We start from the raw sequence: 20,819 nt of genomic DNA, 5'->3' as shown, positions 1-20,819 counted from the left end.
GAAGGCAGCTGTAATAAGTTTTGGAAGACGGTGTAAGGTTTCGATTACAGAGAGATCCCGACTTGCAGTTTTTGTACCCAAAGTGAGAAGGGGCGGAGGTATGCGGGGGTGGTTAAGAGGTTATTTTGTATAAGGTGAGAAAATTTGAAAGGATACATTCAGGACTGCAAGCGGTAACATTTGGTACGCTGTAATTTGCAAATGCAATAACATTAAACCATTGCAAGGGCTTTTTTTTTTTTTTTCCCCCTCTTGGTGAAAATAGTCCGGATAGCAATGGAATAACTTAATAACTGGAACGTAGCAGCACGTTGACCACAAGTAAAACAAGGCAGCGCCTCTGCAGCCGGCCCTGCCCATGTTGCCCCAGTGACTACGTTCCCTGCTGAAAGCTGGCGCCGGCCAGAGAAGGCGGCCTTATGAAAGCACTCATTGTTCCCAGGGCATCATTATTTGGTATTACATGCACAATGTTTGCTTGTGAAACGATTTATTGGAAACAAGTATGTTTAAGAAGGAGAATTTGGTTTGAAATTCAGTTGATCTGGCTTATGACATTTAAGATTTTATAGGACCTTTGTTTCTAAGAATAAATATTTAGGTCCACTGTAAATATTTATCTTAAAACACACAAACACACGCACACAAAACTGGAAAACCGAGCCAGGGAATGAATGGATACCTAAAATGCACTTCTCTGCAGGAAAGAGTAAACCGCCTCAATATGAGGTATGTGTAAAGGAGCGGATTTTGTGAGCTTGGCTGGTAGTATCCAGCCCAGAGGACACTGTGTGTGTGTGTGTGCGCGCGTGTGTGTATGTGTGTGTGTGTGTGTGTGTGTAGTTAACTCTGCTCTTCTCACGTGGGTGGGGCTAGCCGGGATTAAACCAGTATCCAGCCTAGAGGACACTGTGTGTGTGTGTGTGTGTGTGTGTGTGTGTGTGTGTGTGTGTGTGTGTGTCTAGTTAACTCTGCTCTTCTCACGTGGGTGGGGCTAGCCGGGATTAAACCAGCCCTGCCCCTTCCAGCTGCAAGCCGGGTGCCCGTGGCATCCAGCTGGCTGCCACACCTGACGGGGAGGCTGGCCGTGGCCCATCACAGGGATGGAGTGTCTGCTGAAGGGTGAGGCTTTCTGGTTATGTTTGAAGGGATCCTAGCTTTGAGATTTTCTGCCCACAAAAGTAGGACTTCTGGGTTCTTTGCTCAGCCTACAGGGTAATGTTGGGAAATGAATGACTTCTTCGGAGGCTCTGAAATCCTTATCTTTTTAATGTGAAAGTGTAGGTGTCTGTGAAGTGATGGAGGATTCTGGAATGAAATGTGTTAAGAGTAACCCACTAGCATTTTTTTCTTTTCTTTATTATTATTATTATTTTTTAAGTTTTTAAAGACCAACAGACTTGTGCAGTAAAATCAATTTACACATGGTTTGGCTTGTGTCCAACAAATTCCAGCAAATGATATTTTAATCTGAAAGGCTCAAATATAGAAGGGTTTAGATATCTGTCATTCTAATTTGCTATATTTCCAATCCAGTGCACAGGGATACTCAGGTGTAGGGTGGAGGCATCTTTGGTGTGTTGGGTTGGTTGGGATCTCCTTCTTTCCCTTGGCCATTTTTAAAGCTGGGAGTCTAGACAAAGACAGTGGTATCTACAGTGTGGGGAGACAGAGGGGGAGGCTGGCTTGTACGTGCAGGTACGTGGGGGTGGGATGATACGTTTGTGGATGGCTGGATGGATGATTGGGTATGTACTCTTGACCGAATTGTCACGTAGTAAGATGGCAGTCAGCCTGGGATTCTAGGGCCTTTGTGGACAGGATCACACAACGGGCTGGTCTGTTACCACATTCTTGAGGACTCTTGCCTACAGTTTCTCATATACCTTGACCTAGTTGCCTCTATATGATTTCTGTAGAGACCCCCTCTCAACGGGAGAGGAACTTTTCTAGGCATAGGATGTAGGGTGTCTTCTGTTGAGAACTTTTTGCCTAGAGAGAGAGGCAAGGCAAGTGAGGGCGGGGAGTGGTGGCTAGCATACCCTCTCTGGGACTTCCTTGAACATGGCCTAGAACATCACCAGGATTGGGGAACTGGTGTCTGTCTGTGTTTCTTTTGGTGCCACATCTGAAGAAGGAATGTCTGCTTGTGCGTCTAGCGTTTGGCAGACGGTAACAATATATATCGAGGTAATGAATGGATGGATGTTGAATAAAAGGAGTGAAGTCCAGAGTAAAGGGATGAACCCAGTTGTTCATTCAGTCTGTTCATCACTCTGAGCTCCTGCTTTCGGTTTTTCTTTTCAAAATAAGAAATGGAGGTTTTCTCAGAGCGCCTTAGAGAATTTTCGGGAGACGCTGTGTATGGGAGCCATTTTGGTGTTCAGGGTGACCTTAGGCTTGTCCCTTGCCTGTGGTGTTAAGCTTATGGTCAGAGTGAGTCTCCCGATATTATCCCAAGTGGGACAAGTGAAGAGGCCCCCATCCCCTGCCGTTTGTCCTTTCGATTGTCAACATAAAATCTTTCCCCTTGTTCGGTAGGTGGCCATGGACAACCGATAACTTGAGGTATCAGAAGTTTCTTCTCTCTGTTTTCTAAATAAGTATTCTTTTTACAAGGGTTGCGCTCCAGCAGTCTCCTTTGAAGTCGGTTTTGTTATGCATTGGGCCGCAGTGTTATTTCAAAGGAGTCAGCCAGCAGACTTGAGGCCTTTTTGGCTTGTGTTCACGAACAGCCTTCTGGACAACACAACTTATTTATTCGGTTCTCCCCCCTCCTCCCTCTCTCCCTCAGAGCGATCGCCACACCGGCCCATCCTCCAAGCTGGACTGCCAGCGAACGCCTCCACTGTGGTCGGAGGTGACGTGGAGTTTGTCTGCAAAGTTTACAGCGATGCCCAGCCCCACATTCAGTGGATCAAACATGTAGAAAAGAACGGCAGCAAATACGGGCCCGACGGGCTGCCTTACCTCAAGGTGCTGAAGGTGAGGACTTTCTGAATCTGAAGGGACCCACACCTGGGGTCTCTGTCGTGGACGTGGGGACAGGTTCTTTGATTTTCCGTTGGATCTGTTGGTCTTACTTGATCGGCCAGAAGAGAGTGTGGTAGGGAATTAGCAGATTATTAGGCTTGCTAGTAAAATTGCAGAAGGGAATGGGGGGGGGAGGGAGGGGGAGGGAAGGGCTATTCAAGTGGGAGTCAGAATAATTCAGCTACTTATTGGCCCTGAGATCTCATATGAGATATTGAGGCTTAGCTGCACATCCATAAAAGTGGGGATCATGATGCCATCTCCCCTACGGGGTGGTTGTGCAGAATCCATGCAATGGCGTGCATTGAAAGAGCTTTGTAAGCTCGCGTGGTACCAGGGTTTATGGTTAACGCCAATGTCGACTTCTCTTAGTACGACGTTAGGATCAAATTGGAGTAGCCATCTGTCGGAGGCAATTTACATTTTACTTTTAAAAGAAGGCTTTTGGCCTTTGAAATTCATTCACATGTGGTTTAGACAAACTTTAGAAAATGTTTTTGCACCAGCGAAATGTTGAACAAGGAGACTTCCTTTCTCCTTGTATTTCGTATTTGGTTCCTTGCAAGAGGGGACTTGGTGATAGCATCAGCCTCTTTAATTTTTAGATCTGTCTTGGGCTTCAGGACGGTGATAGCAAGTGGCAGCTAAGTCTGTAAGCCTCTCCTTAGCCACTGCCTACGACGTCTCCCGCATGTAGGTGCTCGTAGAGAACGTCCTTAAAAAGAACAGTCTTCCCATAGAACCATAGGTAGTTCCATTAAGAACTCTCAACCGATGAGGTGTTCTCCCCAGCTGAGAATCCCAGTGGTCAAAAGAGCTGGAAAAAGATGACCAGCCTGGGGAACTGCGGGTCCGTTCTGCTCGGTATTGATCGCACCCTTCTATCCCTCTCCACTGGGTCACTTCCATGGCCCACCAGTTAGTTTATTTTGTTCTGTCTAAGCCCACAACCCTTTAAGGCAGCTCCTTAGACCTAATGGAGATTGTTTTTTTTTTTTATTTTTTTTTGGTGGTGTGTTGGTGGTGGGTCCCTAGACAGTGCAAAGTCCTTCCTGGTTGGCCGTTATATTGTTCTCCTGTGTCTGTTCCAGCACTCGGGGATAAATAGTTCCAATGCAGAAGTGCTGGCTCTGTTCAATGTGACTGAGGCGGATGCTGGGGAGTATATATGTAAGGTCTCCAATTATATAGGGCAGGCCAACCAGTCTGCCTGGCTCACTGTCCTGCCAAAACAGCAAGGTAACAATGTTTTGTGTTTTTGTTTTTTGTTTTTTTTTTTTTTAAAAGAAGGCTGGATATAGAAGCTGAAAAGATTTGGTGCTTTGGGAGACTGCAGGCAGCTTCTAGGATGACTCTGTGGCCTTGGTATATTCGTCATAATCTTTCTTCGGTGATGCAGCTGGTAGGATACCAGCAGCCATGGAAAAATGCCCACGATGTTCAAAGTGCTTGCTCTCATTTCCTCTAAAGATTACTGCCACCCCCTGCCACCCCCCCACCCAGTTTTTAAGTCGTTCCTTCTGGTTTATCTTGTTTGGGCTGCACATTCCCCGTCATTTCTGCACACCAGCAGCAGTTTCAACACACACAGGCATGCCTGTTGAATTTGGGACATTTACATATCAGCAGAATTCATGCCTTCTTCTGCCCCAGATTGGTAGAGAAATACTGGCACGCGATAATTTTTCCAACAGAGTATCATTTCCTTGGTTACATAATGGGTGCTTAGGAGATGCTGTCCTTGACCTTGCTATCCTAAGTTGGAGCATAATCCATTTTATGGATGTGGACACTGTTGAAGGCAGGTTGACATTCTTTGTCACGACTCACACTCAAATGTTTATATTGAAGGAAAAAAAAAAACCAGTTTCTTTGCTACCAAGATCGTACTTTCTTCTGTTTTCTTTCATGCAATGTGAGTCAAGATGGTTCCACATGAATATCAGAGTCCAGTAACCGACACAATATTCCACCCTGGTTGGTCCCCACCGGGCTGGAAGGACGTGCCAGGTGTCCACTTGGGCGTGTCTCCAGGGTTTTGCTTTACAACACAATAATTTAGACAGCACCATCCTTTTCTCAAGGTGGGAGTCTGCAGCCAACAGGACCAGAACCCAGCTGGGACTTTTGGGTGCTTACACTTTTGGAAAACCATCCCTAAATCCAAAGCAACACAAAGGCCAAGAGAACGGATCTCTGTGGGTTGATTTTTCCATGCGTCTGATTGCATGCATGTCTAGGTGGTGAAGCCGGTGTGGTGACGGGCCTGTGGAGGCAAGCTGCTCAGTGTCTCTCGGTTGTGGGCTTTGTGGACGGGCTGCGATCGGAATCTTCTGGTGGCCAGCACCTGCCGGAGCCCCTGGTGCCATGCCTCCTGGTTCCACGGCCCCCTCCACGATCATCCCTATGTTGTCTAGCCTTTTCTCTTGCTTCCCTGTTTTCTAGGCCGCCGGTGTTAATACCACGGACAAAGAGATTGAGGTTCTCTATATTCGGAATGTAACTTTTGAGGATGCTGGGGAATATACGTGCTTGGCGGGTAATTCTATTGGGATATCCTTTCACTCTGCATGGTTGACCGTTCTGCCAGGTATATACTGCTCTTTCTCGCCATGGTTTTTTCCCTTTTCTGGGTTGATTGCTATAAAATTAACACAGCTTCTGTTCTCAGAAATGGCCCCTTTTATCCTGGCGTAAAGATTCTTAAAAATGCTGAAAATTATCCCCCGGGGATAAGAAAGTTGCCTTTGGAAATTCACTTACAATGAGATCCCACAGTCCCATTTATGATCAAGTGAAATTTCATCCTTAAAACCCAAAGGGATCTTGTATTTTCAGTGAGTCATTGAGTCAATGTATAAATTCACCCATCTGCATTTCTTTTAAGGAAAAGAAGGGGAAATTACTTTGTAAAATTCAAAGTAATTTTTTCTCATTTCAAATTCCATTTCACTAAAACCCCATATGTACTTTTATTACGTTGTTCCACTCTCTCTTTTTTAATGATATGTAAATAGGTGGATGTATGTTGGGGTGCCTGGGGAGAAGCACCTCGGCACGTAGGACGTACAGAAGCAGTGTGTTACCTACCTCGGGAATCGGTGGCTTGCCGCATGTTGCAATAAAATGGACCCTCAGTTTGCCTTTCCTGCAAAGCATGCTCTCGCCAACTTGGGCTTGATGTTATTTCTGCCCTGTGGAGAAATCAACATCAGCGAAGCCCTGTTGCCTACATACTGCTTCTGTCTGAATCTTTAACCGACATCTCTGTCCTCGTCGAACTTCTCCTGATAATCACGATCTACTTTGATGTGTGTCTCTTTGTCATTTCCTTTGTGAAGCTGCATAGACTGGTTTGCTAGCTCATGATGTTCCACTCCAGTTATTAATTCCTTACTTTTAGAGTATGGTGCCTACCTGCATGCTTATTTTTATATCTAGTAAAAAGAAATTGATATTTCATTTTGTGCTGTGCTGCTGGGAGTTTTGACTATCTTGCAAGTATTTTTTCTGATTAAAATGTATAAGCTTTAAATAATACCATTGCATCCATTTTCCCTTTTGTTGTGAGTCTGCTCTATGGATATTTGCTTTGAAACAATGAGATGCCTCTTATGTTGAGCTTGCTTTTTACTTGTAGTACTGCATTCTGCAGGTGCCTAATTGGCACTTCTTAACCAGTTTGCCTGATAGTACTAGCACATTAACTAAGAATGCAGTTTGAGAAAAATACTGTTTGGAAATACACTGCTTGTAGCTCAATGACCATTGAGGACTGAGGAGGGAGCAGATATTACTGGAAGTTGATCTAAGAACGTGCTACCTTAAGTAATTATGTGGAAACTCACATAATACCGTTTCTATTTTTTCTTTAAGAGAAAAGTTGTAGTGATCTCAGTATAACCAGAAAACACAAATCTTAAATGGTAATTGATTAAGGGATATTAGAAGCGTTCCATGGTACAGACATAATGATTGTATATTAAAGGCAATTTGGCCTTTAAATTCAGTTAATTTGTTTATTTGGTTGAATAATATGCTGGACTATATTAAGAAATTTGAAAACTTTCTGGACCAGCCTACTAGATGAATATTTATTTCATTTCATATGGAAGTGTGTTCATCTGGGGTAAATCACCCTGTCACATCTTCCTTTGGAAGAGCTCACCCAAATAAGAGTGAGGTACCATCTCTTCACATGCACAGTGGGCATTGTTTACGAATTTTTGATTTGGTTTGCATCAGAGACCACCATGGAAGACAGTCCTTTTTTTTTCCCCTGTAGATGTGGATAACTGTCCTATTCTGCCCAAATGTCTGACAGAATGTGGCCCTGTAGCCTGCCCTTTGTGCCTTGGAGGCAGCCAATCCATCACGATCACTGGATTGCAGAGGTCCATTGAGGCTAGAGCTAGCGGCTGCTTGGGCCCCGGTGGTCAAGCGGGGAGCCCTTGGTTACTCACCTTCATTTGGGAGAGGTGCATGGCAGGCCCATAGCCCATGCCATTCTGCAGCATTGAGTCATTGGAAAGCCTGTCCTTGGGAATGGTCATCCCCTTGTGATTCGTTTAGCTATGCCGGGATGCAGCAACCCCATGTCCTAACTCTGTGGCCTGCTTATCTGTTCCTCCCCTGTGGTCTACACTCTAGCTCCTGTAAGAGAAAAGGAGATTACGGCTTCCCCAGACTACCTGGAGATAGCCATTTACTGCATAGGGGTCTTCCTAATTGCCTGTATGGTGGTGACGGTCATCCTGTGCCGAATGAAGACCACGACCAAGAAGCCAGACTTCAGCAGCCAGCCAGCTGTGCACAAGCTGACCAAGCGCATCCCCTTGCGGAGACAGGTAACAGAAAGTAGATAAAGAGTTTGAAGAAATTTACTCCTCCCCCCACGCCCCAGCCAGCCCTTGGGTCTGTTTTTCGGCTACGATAATCCTATACTTCTGTGAGTTTCGCTGTGCGAGCGGTCCCGACATGCCTCTCAGTGGCTCTCCAGTTAGTGTTGGGGGCTCGGAGAGTCAAGTGCTGGTGCATCAGTCGGGTCAGCTGAGTCAAGTTCCAAGAACAAGAAAGCATGACGGTGTGAGACTCTGGGAGCTAATCGGTAGGACTGGAAATAACACGGGGAGGCATTGCCCTTGTGTGTTTGAGGCTCAAGTGTAGCGGTCTTTTTGAATCATAGGCCACTTTTGTCCCCTATGATCTAATGCTGTTTTTGAGACAGGCTTATGCCACTAGTTGGAAAGGGCGGGACTCTAGTTCTCTTTGACTTATATTTTAAATCAAGGTCAGAAACTTAGGCCCTGGAGATGAAACTGAACTACTGCTTGATTTAGACCAGACTATGATGTCTTTCTTAACTGGGTTTTGGCTCGACCTCTCTGATTCTTAAAATAGAAATGTATGCATATATTATGTTATTGTTAATCATTCGCAAGTGTGGCTATGGATTTGGTGGTAGAAAGATTTTTATATTGAATGAGCAACAGATTGTTCTTAACCCCGTGACTGGCCTTTGGTGGTTACTTTTTGCTTGTGTGCGCCTCGTGATTGGTGTCATTTTGCTTTGGGGAGAGGGCAAGATAGAGCCTCTACACCTTTGCCTTAACCCGAAGCTGCAAAGCCAAGTGGGACAGGATATGCTTTGACTCTTTCTTCTGTGTTCATGAAGATGGAAGGGGAAGGCAGGTATGAATGGGAAGTGTTTACTAAAATAAGTATTGGGAACTTTGTTCCGATCGAGGAATTTCTTTTGAGACAACCAAGTAAAATGGCTAACTCACTGGCTCTGTTGCAGTATGTGCTTTAGTAGAATTTACAGGGCGTTTGTTAAAATTGCAGATTCCTTAGTCTTAGCCCTGGAGATTCTCGTCCAGTAGATCTTGAAATGGGGCCCGGAACCTGTATTTTAATCGGGTCCTTGGGTGATTCTGAAACGTACTCCGAGAAACTCTGGGTTAATCCCAGCCCTGTCCCTCCTGGGACTTCAGGTGGCGATGACATTTTCTGGATCTGGCGTTAGCACGGATTAGGAACCAGTTGGCCAGCCACAGTTTTGGCATGGCTCTTGCTGTTCTCAACCCAGCTCCAAGCTCCGGGCTGAATGGGTCCTTGTTGACTCCTTTGAAGCCACGTATCAGGCAGCTCTTTATTCTTTTTAGAGGCTGAGGATAACATTTGGAGTGTGTTGTCAAGTGTAGGTGATTGCCCAAATTATGTTAAGAGCAAGGGAAATAAAGGTGCCCATTGGGTGACTCCTGCCACCAAGGATGCTATTGTTATTGAAATGATACCACTATCATTCTTGGGACCTTCTAGAGAAGCAATGATGAGGCCACTTGCCTGACTTTGGGAGAGTCCAGTCTGAAGGTGACTCTTCACATGGTCGGATGGTGCCTTCAGTGACCTTCAGGTGCTATGGCCACCCCTCCCCCTCCCTCCTCCTTTCCAGCTACCTCTGGGCCATTCTTCCAGCCACCATCTTGAGAACCTGACCTCAGGGAGTTGGAAAAGGGAGTGGTGTTCCCATCTCTATTATTAATTTTTTTTCTAATAGGGGAAAATGCTACCTTCTGGAGGAAACCTGCAATTTGGTGTAGCTAGACCATTGGCCCATAATGATGTCATCATCTTTTTTTCTGCCACTATTACAATGCTCTTTTTTTTAACTTAAATATAAAAGACACAGCTGCCCTTAAAAATCTCCTTGACTCAACCCTAGTCATCTTATTTTCATTTCTCTTTGACTGGCTTTTCTTCTTTGTCTCCACCTCAGTTGGTCATTCTTGCTATACTTTCCCCTGTATAACCAAGGGGAACATTAGGTTTTTCTCCTTTTTTCTTCTTTCTTTCTTTCTTTTCTTTCTTTCTTTCCTTTATCATAATTTCCCGAGTGCTTGGTCTAACCCAGGTTCCATGCAAGATAAGACCTGTCACCTTCACCAGTGGTTCCAAGGTTATTTGGCGGTCATCGTTTGGAATGTAGTTGTCTTGGGTTTTAGTAGGGTCAAGTAGAATAAGAGAAGCAGAGGAAGGTGGGCAAATAGCAATGCCCTGGAAAAAAAAAAACAGATCTCTGGGAGATTAATTTATTTGGGGGAATGTTGACACACCTCACCTCCTCTTATATGTTAAAATGGATGTGTGATTCTTTACAAAGAGCACTCTGACAGTAAGCATGGCCCCTTTGGTGGGGAAGGAGATTCCTATCAGGTATCTGGATAAAAGAGGGTTATTGGGCTGTAGCTGGAATGAGAAGCCCCATAAAGGCCAGCAGATTGTTGATGACAGAGAAAATACCACAGGGATGCCAAGCATGCCTTTACCTGGCGACAGGTGAGCCTGTAATCAGATGTCTTGAGGATGGGTTCTTCTAGTTATTTGCAAGGCCACTTTTCACGCTGTATTTGCCCAACCTCCTCTACCACACAGGTAACACTGAGCGTCTTCATGATGGAGTTCGAGTGTTATCTTCTTGGCCCTGACCCTCGCCCCTCCCCCAACACACATACACACAACATCTCACTCAACTCAATCCATCATTGTTCTCTGTTTAGAACAAGAAGAGTTGTGTTTTTTCTTTTCCTTCTTTCTTTTTTTCTTTCTCCCTTTCTTCTTTTTTTTAATCCTGCTGTGAGTTTTTCCTTCTTGACATTTACTAATTTGTCCTGGACTTAACTGTTATGAGACAGACATTTCAGTTTGTTATTTTTTTGAGTCAAAAATACTTTTCTCTGGTAGCTAAGAAGAAATTCCTTGTGTTCATGCCCCAGTAAGCAGGAGTTTTTTGAGGCTCTTTATGCATTTTGATGCTTGAGGAAAGACAAGAGAACTTTTTGGTTGGGGGAGGCAGGTTGCACACAGCGTCTCCCTGTGTCCCTTGACAGGGGTTCATCCTGCTTTCAGTGCTGGGGCTCGGATACCATGCCAGCCCCTGGCGCGCCTGCTCCTTTGGAATCAGAGTGATCAAGGGGACCAGCCCAGAGAGGGTGTCCTCGTGAGCTTGTCAGCTCTTGTGTAGGTCTCTGGGGCTGCCAGTGGATAGCCATAGTCATTGGGACGCAGCCTTTGCACATCCATGAGTTCAAGAGAGGGTTTCACTTTCCCTGTGCCGCACACATCAGGGGCATTAGTGGGGAGAGGGGTGCAGGGGAAATTGAGGAGGTTTGTTCAGGAGGCATGTGCTTTGCTGGGTTTGGTGGATCAGTTTTTCAGTGAGTACATCGACTTCCTTCTCTGGAGCCAGAGTTTCCATAGGGCAGGATGGAGATTTCCCTTTTGCCATAAACAGATAAACCCATCTCCTGGGTAGGGGCTGTGCATTAATGGTTATTAAACACAATGAACCCTGTGAAGGAGGGTTCCACTCCTAGAAGCTCATTCACTGTCTAGCAGCAAAATACCATGATCTTGGAATATTCTCCATCTTTTGGTTCCTCAGGTGGTCTAGTGAGACCTCCCTGGTTCCAGAACACATGTGGGTAATGAGAGTGGCCGTGCATGGCTAACTGGACTCTGCCCTTCCATGTGGGCGCCCCCATTGGCTGTTCTCCCCTCTCAGCCTTCCAAAGACAGGGCAGTGTGAGATCTGATTTGGATTTTGGCTACTGGGATCTTCTAGGAAGAACCAGCCCGTCCAGGACCCGTGAGCCATTGCTCTGATGGGTTGATTCATGGAGTCCAGGGAGCAGCATGGGGGAGGCAGAGACCTGGCAAAGGAGAAGAGTGATAAACCACCTCGTCTGATGAATTAAATTTTGAATCCAACCCCTGAAACTCCTTGAACCTTTAATCCCAGCCACCTGGTTCGAGGTGGGTGAAAGCATTTTGTTTGGACATTGGGGAATGGTGGGCAGGGCTTAGAACAAAAGTATGTTAACTTGGGGCCTTCTCTTCTGGCTTGGGAACGTGGATCCACAGCTTCAGAGTCAGGAATTAGCGTGCACATTCGTCACCCCTCCCCTCTTTGCTTCTGCCTGCCTTACTCTCTGTGAGGTCCCCTGCCTTGGTTCTAATCTAGTCTACTCTAGTATGCAGAGGTAACACTATTTCTTGGTGGCCCTTTAAAAAGAAAAGAAAAAAAACCCACTTCCTTGCTTAATCTCCCCTATAGACTGTAGAAATATACAAAAGGCACATTTCGTTAAAAGCTTGATTTATGGCACGTGTTAAAGAGATTCCGGAAAGTGGGGAGTTGAGTAGAGACTGAAAATACACGCTAGAAGCGTTCCTGTGGGGATTGAGGAGCGGGAAGGCGGTTTATTTTAGGGTGTTCCCATTTATTGTTTGTCAGTAACTTAATGATCGCCACCCATGGAATATTTTTAAATTAGATAGGCTATCTGATAAGGGAAGATCATGATTATGTGCAAAAAAAAAAAAAAAAAAACCAAACCCAATGATAATTTAATGGCACTGTGTTAGTCAGGGGATTCACAGGTGGGCAGTGGGAATTACTTGAGGGACATGTTCGGAAGGAAAGAAGGTCCAGCAAGATGCAACGTTTCATGGAGGAATCGCCAAGCCCCGGAAACACGTTGGCTCACAGCAGAAACGGCATGAAGAGAAAGCCAGCCATGGTTACAGTCCCAGAGGGGCTTTTAAAAGCTCAATAAAAACGCATGGAGGTAAAATTAAGATAACACCTCCATGGACAGAGTGACCAAATTCTAGTCTCTCATACTTCTGGTATTTTCTTACCTCTTTTCCCCCTTTCTGCTTTTTACAAAAGTATTCTCCAGATTTATACATTGAATCTAAACCTCCACACTTAATCTGGACAGAACTTTCATAAGTAATCATTTTCGTAAACACGATTTTCAGGTTTTTAATAGTAATGATAACAACCAAGTTCGTCAAGGGTTTCTGTTTTAAAAGCTTTCACATGAAAACCTTGTCGAGGTTGTTTGGAGGAAGATGTGTATGTGTGTGAACTTTCGCCATCGGTTTGTGGGCAAAGATTGCTCTCGGGTCATAGGTTAGCCGCAGAGCAGTTAACGTCTGACTGAACGTTAGGTTTTTCTGTTCTTAAGCAGCCTCTGAGCCATATTTGTCATGAGGACGTTCTTATGCTCCAGCTTTCCTCCTGCCCTGGGACTGACCCCTGACTCTGCGATCCCTTATTTCTTGGGTTTGCTCTTTCACTTGCTGGAGCCCCAGCCCATCCTGGCTGTGAGCAGAGGGTCTCATCGTCCAAACCAGTAAGGCAGTCTCAGCCCTTAATGCCAGTGGGGTTTCGTTCTTTGCGGGGCACACAGTAAGCTAGTATCTCCCACACAAACAACCGCAGGCCCCAGATCTTCTGGGATCCCCAGAGGAAGGTGCTGGTCATAAGCTCCCTTGGATCCGGGCAGCGCAGGATTCTGAAAAGGTGCTAGGGAAAGCTCTTGTGGTGTTGGTAGCAAATATTAACTGAGCTCTTAGCAAGTGCCAGGCTCAGCACTAAATGCCTTATGGGTGTGACCTCATTTTACCCTCATGGTACCTCTGTGGGGTGGGAACTGACCAGGCCCCGTGTCGTGAACAGTTAGTAGGGGAAGGGTACCAGCTAGGGTTGACTGCTTGGCCGGGGCCGGTCAGTGGGGTGCCCACATGGGAGGGTGCGGAGATGCCGTAGAACCCAGCAAGGTAGCACTGGGGAAGGAGAAGGGCAGGGTTCTTGTCATTTCTAACTCATTTTAGAAGTCAGGTCACCCTGTTTCAAACATATTTTTATTGTTAAAGAAGGTGCTTTTTCTAAAACGTAAGAGAAATACATAGGCATGGTAATAAAATTCAAATGGCTTGGAAAGTTCTGAGGCAAGACAAATTCTGCCCCATCCCTCAACTGTTTGAGTCTCTCTCTCTGAAGGTGGCCACTCTTAAATCTCTTCTGTATCCTTCCTGAAAGCTTAAAAACGATGCTGTGTTCTCACACCCCACGTGGGAAGGCTGCTTTCTTCCATCATACTCTTAAGTCTTGCCACTAAGAGCAGAGATTTTTGAGGACCTGCCTTTTCACTCAGAGCCATGCCCCCCGTTACGTCCCCATTGGGTTTCCACTCCTCTCTCCCAAAGGCAGCACACCAGGCACCGATGGTGGAATTCTGGAAATCCTGCGGGGCCGGTAGTGACAGGCTACCTGGCTGGCCTTGCAGAGAGAGTCATGGCGGCAGAATGTGCTAGACCGCGGCCATCTGGGGCCGGTATCATCTCATCGAGAGGTTGGCTTTTACTAGTGTGGTCGATACTTGTTGCCTGTGATTCTCAGGTACAAGTTCCCATTGCAGTGAATGGTGATTTTTGCCTCTTCATGGGGGAGAACTTTCCAGAAGAACTTTTTGTCTCTGAAAACACCAGCCTCCTTTTGTATCCGTAGCACATGGCCTCGAGTCAGTGTAGTGCAGTGTGTTGGGCCCCACACACTGGAGGGGTGTTCTAAGTTGTCTGTTTGGCCAGGGTGGGGTCCCTGCCTAGTACCTGGCATTAGTGGGGAGCAGGGGTGGGTTCCGTGAGTTCACACAGTTACCTTTTGTGCTTTCCTCCTTGCTTCTGCCACTCGAGCATGTGGACACTTGGGTGTGAGGCCTCAGCCTTTGGGAGCCCAATCTATTCACGAAGTTCTCTCAGCTCCAAAATTAATGATTCTCCAGCTCCTTTTTAAAGAAAAAATTATTTACGGTGTTCACAATAGCACTGCTCGTACTATCTGCATAGTTAAATTTAGGAGTGAGTCTCCCTGTCAGAAGATCGCTCAGAAGGCTCAGAAATGTTCTCTTGTATGTTTTACTTTTATTTTTTAAAGATTTATGTATTTAGAGAGAGAGCGAGTGAGCGGGAGTGGGGTGGGGGGAGAGGGAAAATCCTCAAGCAGACTGTGCTGAATGGGGAACCCAGTGTGGGGCTCGATCCCATGGCCCTGAGATCGGGACCGGAGCCGAAATCAAGAGTCAGATGCTTAAAACGGAGCCACCCAGGTGCCCGTTCTCTTGTACATTTTAAAAGATAATAGAGATTCTGGGTTAAAAATCACGTACAACTTGATTTTAATACTGAAACCAACTTCCTATTCCTAAAATGATTTTCTCCCCCTCCCAGTCCATTCTTGGGCATCTTCTTGGGTTTCTATCTGCATTAAGGGCAATTTGGGCTTACAAAGGAGAGAATAAAGGTTTTCCAAATAACCTTCCCAGGGAAGTACAGTTAATGGTTCAGGCTCTATTTTGTGAATGGTCATCCCAACTAAGTTTGTTCATCTGCATTCCGTCTTTGGCACCTTAATTTAAAAGGTGTTCGTCAGCACAGCTGGGGAGTACAGTTGACCTGGGCAGTCGTGCAGGGGACAGAACCAGGGTGGGAGGGCGGGCTGCTTTGTTGGACCATGTTAAACCTCATGTTCCGACTTTCTTGATTCCCAAGTCTCGTTCATGGTTTAGAATAAGGGGGTGGTCAAGCAGCCCATGGTTTTCCAGGATTGTGTAGTAATTCTCAAATTTGGCCTTTAAGTGGGCACTGCGTGTGTTTTCCTTTATAGAAACCAGCACAGGGAAGGTGCTATATTTAAGAAGTAACCATTTTGTCAGACGCAGACCAAAATGGGTGAGGGTGAATGAGAAAACTCGGGGAAGCCCTTGCATGCTGCAGGTGGGAGAGGAGCTTTCCCATGTGATTCTGAATCAAGGATGTAGTTTTTTGCTCCTTGACTTTTCGTCCCATGTGTTCAATCCACTAGTTTCTGAAAGGGAAGTTGACAAGAGTCTGTTGATTTTCATCGAATGGCCTGAGCATCCGCCAGTTCCCAGAAGGACTGGGGAGAAGCAGAGAATGGCCCCAGTGCCTGGGCCTCAGGTTACGTGGAATTAGGGCACTTAGAGCTACTGGAACGCCCTTCACATTCGAATCCTCGAGCTAGTCCTTGAGACATTGAGCTTTTCATTCCAAAAGGGAGACGAAATATCGAAGAGCTGATTTTCTCAGGTTTTGTGGAGTTTCATAGGCACAGAATTGATTCATGATCTGAGCTGGTCTGCAGGGAGATTGACCACGTGGGGCTCTGGGACAGGTCTAGGCAAAAAGGCAGTCATGAAGCTCATGGGGTGGTGGCCCTGTCCTCAGGTGCTTGTTCGGAGGAACTGGGTCAGAAGGCTGGCATATGTTGCTCTGGTATCATCTAAAAATGTTTGCAAACCTGGTCTTAGGGACCTAGGATGTGGGTGAAATCTGGTACTGCAAAGAAGGGAGGACAGAGGTGCTGGAATCCAGTGGTTTTGGTCCTAAATTCTTGACTTTGGCCAGCGCTCCCACTTCTGTTCCTTTCTCAGAATCAAACATCTGGCTGGGCTCTGGCTGGCTGCCAGGCTTCTCAGGTAGAGCCAGGATTACATCTGCGTCTTTGCGTTTTGTCTCCAGGTTTCCGCCGAGTCCAGTTCTTCCATGAACTCCAACACCCCGCTGGTAAGGATAACCACGCGCCTCTCCTCAACAGCAGACACCCCCATGTTGGCAGGGGTCTCCGAGTATGAATTGCCAGAAGATCCCAAGTGGGAGTTCCCGAGAGATAAGTGAGTGCTTCTGTTGGACACATCCCCGAATGGAATCGTAGGCATAAATGGGGATGTTGGATTGACATGTTCTTTTTCTGGTCCTTAGCTGCAAAGATCATGCAACAGGAGCGGAGTGAGATGCTATTTCTAAATAACCAACTCCTGAAAAAGAAAGAATGGGTTTTCTCTCTCTCTCTCTCTCTCTTTTACTGGTTCTTTTAAAAAGCTGCTAAGCATGGCTGGTGCCCAACCAAGATAGTACCTGGTTAGCACTTTTTTACTTTTTGGATAATTCAAACCCAGTCACACGGACTAAACGTAGGACTAAATCTCATTGATAAAGCAGATACGACATTCCAACTTCTGGTTATTAGAACATGACTGTTCTATAGTTCATTTCTTTGGGGGAAATTAGGTATAAAATACAAATTGCCTGAAGAATCTTCAGTCAGCGTTGCTCTTTTTTAAGGGTTGTTAATGTCCTATGGGGCTGCAAAGGTTTGAATATGGTACCTGACATCACATTTCCTGTGGTCCATAATATTTTCTTTACTGGATCATGTGGAGGCGTTCCAATCAGGTGTTCGTTCAGTCAGAGCATGACCACCTGGGCTCTGTTGAAGGCATTACTGGGAGCTCTTTATCTCTTGATTTGGCTTCAGGTCCATGTATTTGGGCTGTCTTGGGCGGGATTTGAATCCTGGCTCAGCTAGGCAGCGGCTGGGCAACCTTGATTCTCTGAACTTCATGTTTATAAAATGATGACCATGGTATAGACCTTGCAAGACCGAGTGCAGTTCTTGGCTCATGAGTTTCCCCGTCTTGCGCGTCCCTTCATGGAGTGGTAAGCTGGGAGCTCTGAACCACAGACCCCAACAACATGGTGGGGCTAGGCAGAGAGTGTGTGAGGCAGATCCTGTGCTTCCAGTCCTCTGTCTTCTGGGCAGAACCAGCACCCAGACCCACCTTCTGAAATAAAGTATGATGGTCCTTGAAGGCCAGCAGCTCCCTTCTAGGGTACCACTTGTAGTCCCTTGAATCTGAACCTTGGTAGTAGTGGAAGGTGGAAATCACGGACTATCCATCTACATCACATCAACCGGAATAAGCTGTTGCCTTGCTTCTATGTAGCTCCCACTCCCTATTTGTCTTCACATTGTCAGTATCTCCCTGAGATTAGGTCAGAGAGGTGTTTAATTACAATAGAAGAAACTCATCCACAAATGTAGAGGTACCAAGCTAAGCTATTCTAGAGCCTGGGTCTGACGAGCTCTGTTTGGAAAGAGAGGTGGCTTACAGGGCACCGTGATTTTGATCCCATAGCTCTACACCGGCTTTGTTCCCCAAGAGCCAGTTTGGAGATACTAATGTGCATCGTAAGCTGGAACCAAAGCATTGCGCAGGTATCACTCTGTCAGGAGAGTTAATGGAGGCCATTTCCAGTGTAGTTGTGCACCGTAGTGGAAAGACCATTCATTCATTCAGGACTTGTTTATTGAACAACAACTGGGAGGCATCAGAGAAAAACACAAAGAATGGTTTCTTTACCTGGAGAGTGTGGAAAGAGAACGGGGTAGTTTCTCCCGAAGCCACCTCGCTCCCTCCTTTGGGTGTACAAGTAGGAGGGCTCCGGCACACATTCTTGTGTGTCTAGGACTGACCTGGGTGGCTGTGATCGCACGTTAAGAAATGACAGCTCTCATGTTCAGGCCCCGTGACGCTGCGGTCAACAGTGGATGTCTGTATGTGCCTGACTGTCTGCTCCCACCTCGGGGGGACCCTCAGTGCGGCAAATGTGAGTGCTAAGCATTTCAGGACGGAGTTGAGCACGGATGTAGGTGGGGCAGATTTCCAGTGAATGAAGGCTATTTAGAAGCAGTTTATTAGATTGGAGGCAGACGTGGCACAAAGAAAGGATTGTTATGCTTGTAGTAACAGGGCAGTAGGACATAAATTAGCCATTTTTCCAATGCAAATGTTTATTTTCTGCCAAGATATTAAATTTAATTTTAGTTCAGGAGAGAAACAGAATGACCTCAGCCTAGCATATACAGTGCCCTCAGTCTTTGCTTAGCTTTTGTAAACCATTGTGTACTTACCATAAATACGGTTTATTTACTCAGGACTGTTAAATACTTTGCTGCGTTATGCTTAAGTGGAAAAAAAAAAAAAAAAACCACATTCATGAGTATTCCAAAGATTTCTCCATTCTGTCGGCTTCTAGAATGTCCAAAGACAGTATGTGGCTATTAGTAGGACGTGCACCGAGCTTCTGAGCTTAGAAATACAGTTTATCATGTTCACTCTGGGTTTTCTTCATTATTAATTTTGGGTAGTTAAGGATTTCTAAACTGTTAGGCCAAAAAAGATTCCCCTTAATTTCTAGAATTTTCTTTGTCCTTTAGGGAAAAATTAGAGATTCCTTGAAATGCGTTTAAGATTCATATCATGTAACTTGGCCAGGAATGTGAGCGTAAAATCCACTGGTATTTGAATAATAGTGATTTTAAAGACATCACTTCACAGAGACCAAAAAATAAGAACAGCTTTAACATTTTTTCTTTGAGACATTCTAAATTACGAATATTCAACTGGCCCGAGATCAAAAGCTCCTCATTGTTAGCACTTAGGAAAGCTGACCACCTCACTAGCAAGGATACCTTCCACAAAGAAAATAAATCGTGAACACAAATGTGAAACTTAATAGCTGTCCCGCCCGTAATTGACATTCTCTACAACGTCACTAAGAAAATACTCAAGCGCGTGTGTACCCCCGGTCTCATTAGTTCCATATGATAAATGCTCCATGCTTTTGCAAGCCGCTGAAAGATTTTTATATTTAGTTCTGGAATTTCCCCTTCACCAGATGCTGTGCACTAATCCCCTATTTACACATTTAGGCTGACGCTGGGCAAACCTCTGGGGGAAGGTTGCTTTGGGCAAGTGGTCATGGCTGAGGCGGTGGGAATTGACAAAGAGAAGCCCAAGGAAGCAGTCACTGTGGCCGTGAAGATGTTGAAAGGTGCGCGGGGAGGGGGACGGGTGGGTGTTGGGGGGGGAGTCTTATCAAGAATGTTCCTTTTGTGGCATGTGAACTCTATCATGGCAGGGGGTCAGAGAGCACATAGTTGACCTAGGGGTTGAGAAGTTTTCAGTATAAATCAGCATCCTGGACAGATGATTTATCTTGAGCTGCGTGTACTTACAAGAAAGAAAAGCCAGTTTTGTTAGAAAGGGGTAGCCTCCCAGGTTGTTCTTCGTGAGCTCCTTGTTGATGACCACGATTTTTTTATTCCCTCTATATTTGTATGTGCTCAGAAATATCAACTCACCCATAATTGGTTCATTTAGATGAGTCTTGGTATGCTGAATTTGGGATGCAAGCCTCAACTTAACAAATAAAGGAGGGTTGGCCTCTGAGAGGGAGGGAGGAGGCGTGGGGAGAGGAGGACACACCTTCTCTTTTGTAAGAGGAACAAAGCAGAATTGACATTGGTCTGGGAGAAGCCCTTAGAAAGCTAAAAGGGAAGGAGCAGAATCGGTGGTGGGATTGGTGGCCGGGCAGAACCTTCTGGAACATGTGAACAGTTACCCTGGGATGTGAACATCGCCTGGCATTCGTGGGATGACTGCCCAGCCCTGCTTCGTGCCAGTGTCCAAGGAGCTCATAGTACTTCAAACGTCAGCTTCCTCCTCCGTAGTATTCGTGTAGGAGAGGAGATCTAAGGGAGTGGTTCCGTTATAAACCCTATTGTAGGGAGCTGAGAAAGGACAGAGTTTTTCCCATGTGTCCGGGCAGAGATGCCTGTCTGTTCTTAGATGCTGGTACCGACCCGCTGTGGATGCTCCTGGAGTTAGGCTTTTTCTTTTCTTTTGTGGGCTTCATGCAATGGTCGTCCTGTCCCTCTCCGAGTGGAGAGGTAGCAGGGTGGAAATAGTCCAAAAAAAAAAAAAAAAAGAATTTTGTAAAGATGTTGATCTGAATGGCTCCCAAGGAAAGCTTGGGTGTTTTGAGCTCCTCACCTTGGGATTTGATGTGAGGGAGGCCTGTGCCCCACCAACAGAGGTGGCCCTCTGGCTTTTGTCCTGCATGGCCGGGGTCTGCCTGTGTGCCCTTGCCCCCCTGTGCGGCAGGTGTAGGGGGCTGCGTGCCCCAAAACAGCCACCTCAGCAGCCCCTGGCCACGGACTGGGGCAAACGTGGGGAAGGCCCAAGCTTCCAGCCTCTTCTGGCAAGAACATCTTGTTTGGTTTTTGGAGCTCA

The 20,819-nt window shown here is 46.0% G+C and overlaps 1 protein-coding gene across 8 annotated transcripts in view; it reads left to right on the top strand.

The window, feature by feature from the left end:
* FGFR2 (fibroblast growth factor receptor 2) overlaps window positions 1-20,819 on the top strand; it is a 100,729-nt gene that overhangs the window by 61,435 nt on the left and 18,475 nt on the right. For 5 of the 8 annotated variants that reach the window (XM_032423513.1, XM_032423511.1, XM_032423514.1 and 2 more), the window contains 5 exons: window positions 2,795-2,985; window positions 5,479-5,623; window positions 7,684-7,886; window positions 16,423-16,574; window positions 19,457-19,578. In XM_032423513.1, the coding sequence (XP_032279404.1) occupies window positions 2,795-2,985; window positions 5,479-5,623; window positions 7,684-7,886; window positions 16,423-16,574; window positions 19,457-19,578 (813 nt within the window). The remainder of the gene's footprint in view (window positions 1-2,794; window positions 2,986-5,478; window positions 5,624-7,683; window positions 7,887-16,422; window positions 16,575-19,456; window positions 19,579-20,819) is intronic. The other 3 variants (XM_032423512.1, XM_032423515.1, XM_032423510.1) reach the window with 1 other exon arrangement.

This window comes from Phoca vitulina, unplaced genomic scaffold (genome assembly GCF_004348235.1).
Source record: "Phoca vitulina isolate PV1807 unplaced genomic scaffold, GSC_HSeal_1.0 scaffold28, whole genome shotgun sequence".
Classification (NCBI taxonomy): Eukaryota; Metazoa; Chordata; class Mammalia; order Carnivora; family Phocidae; genus Phoca; species Phoca vitulina.
Note: the sequence above shows the minus strand (reverse complement) of the source record. Positions and strands in the feature narration are given on the sequence as shown.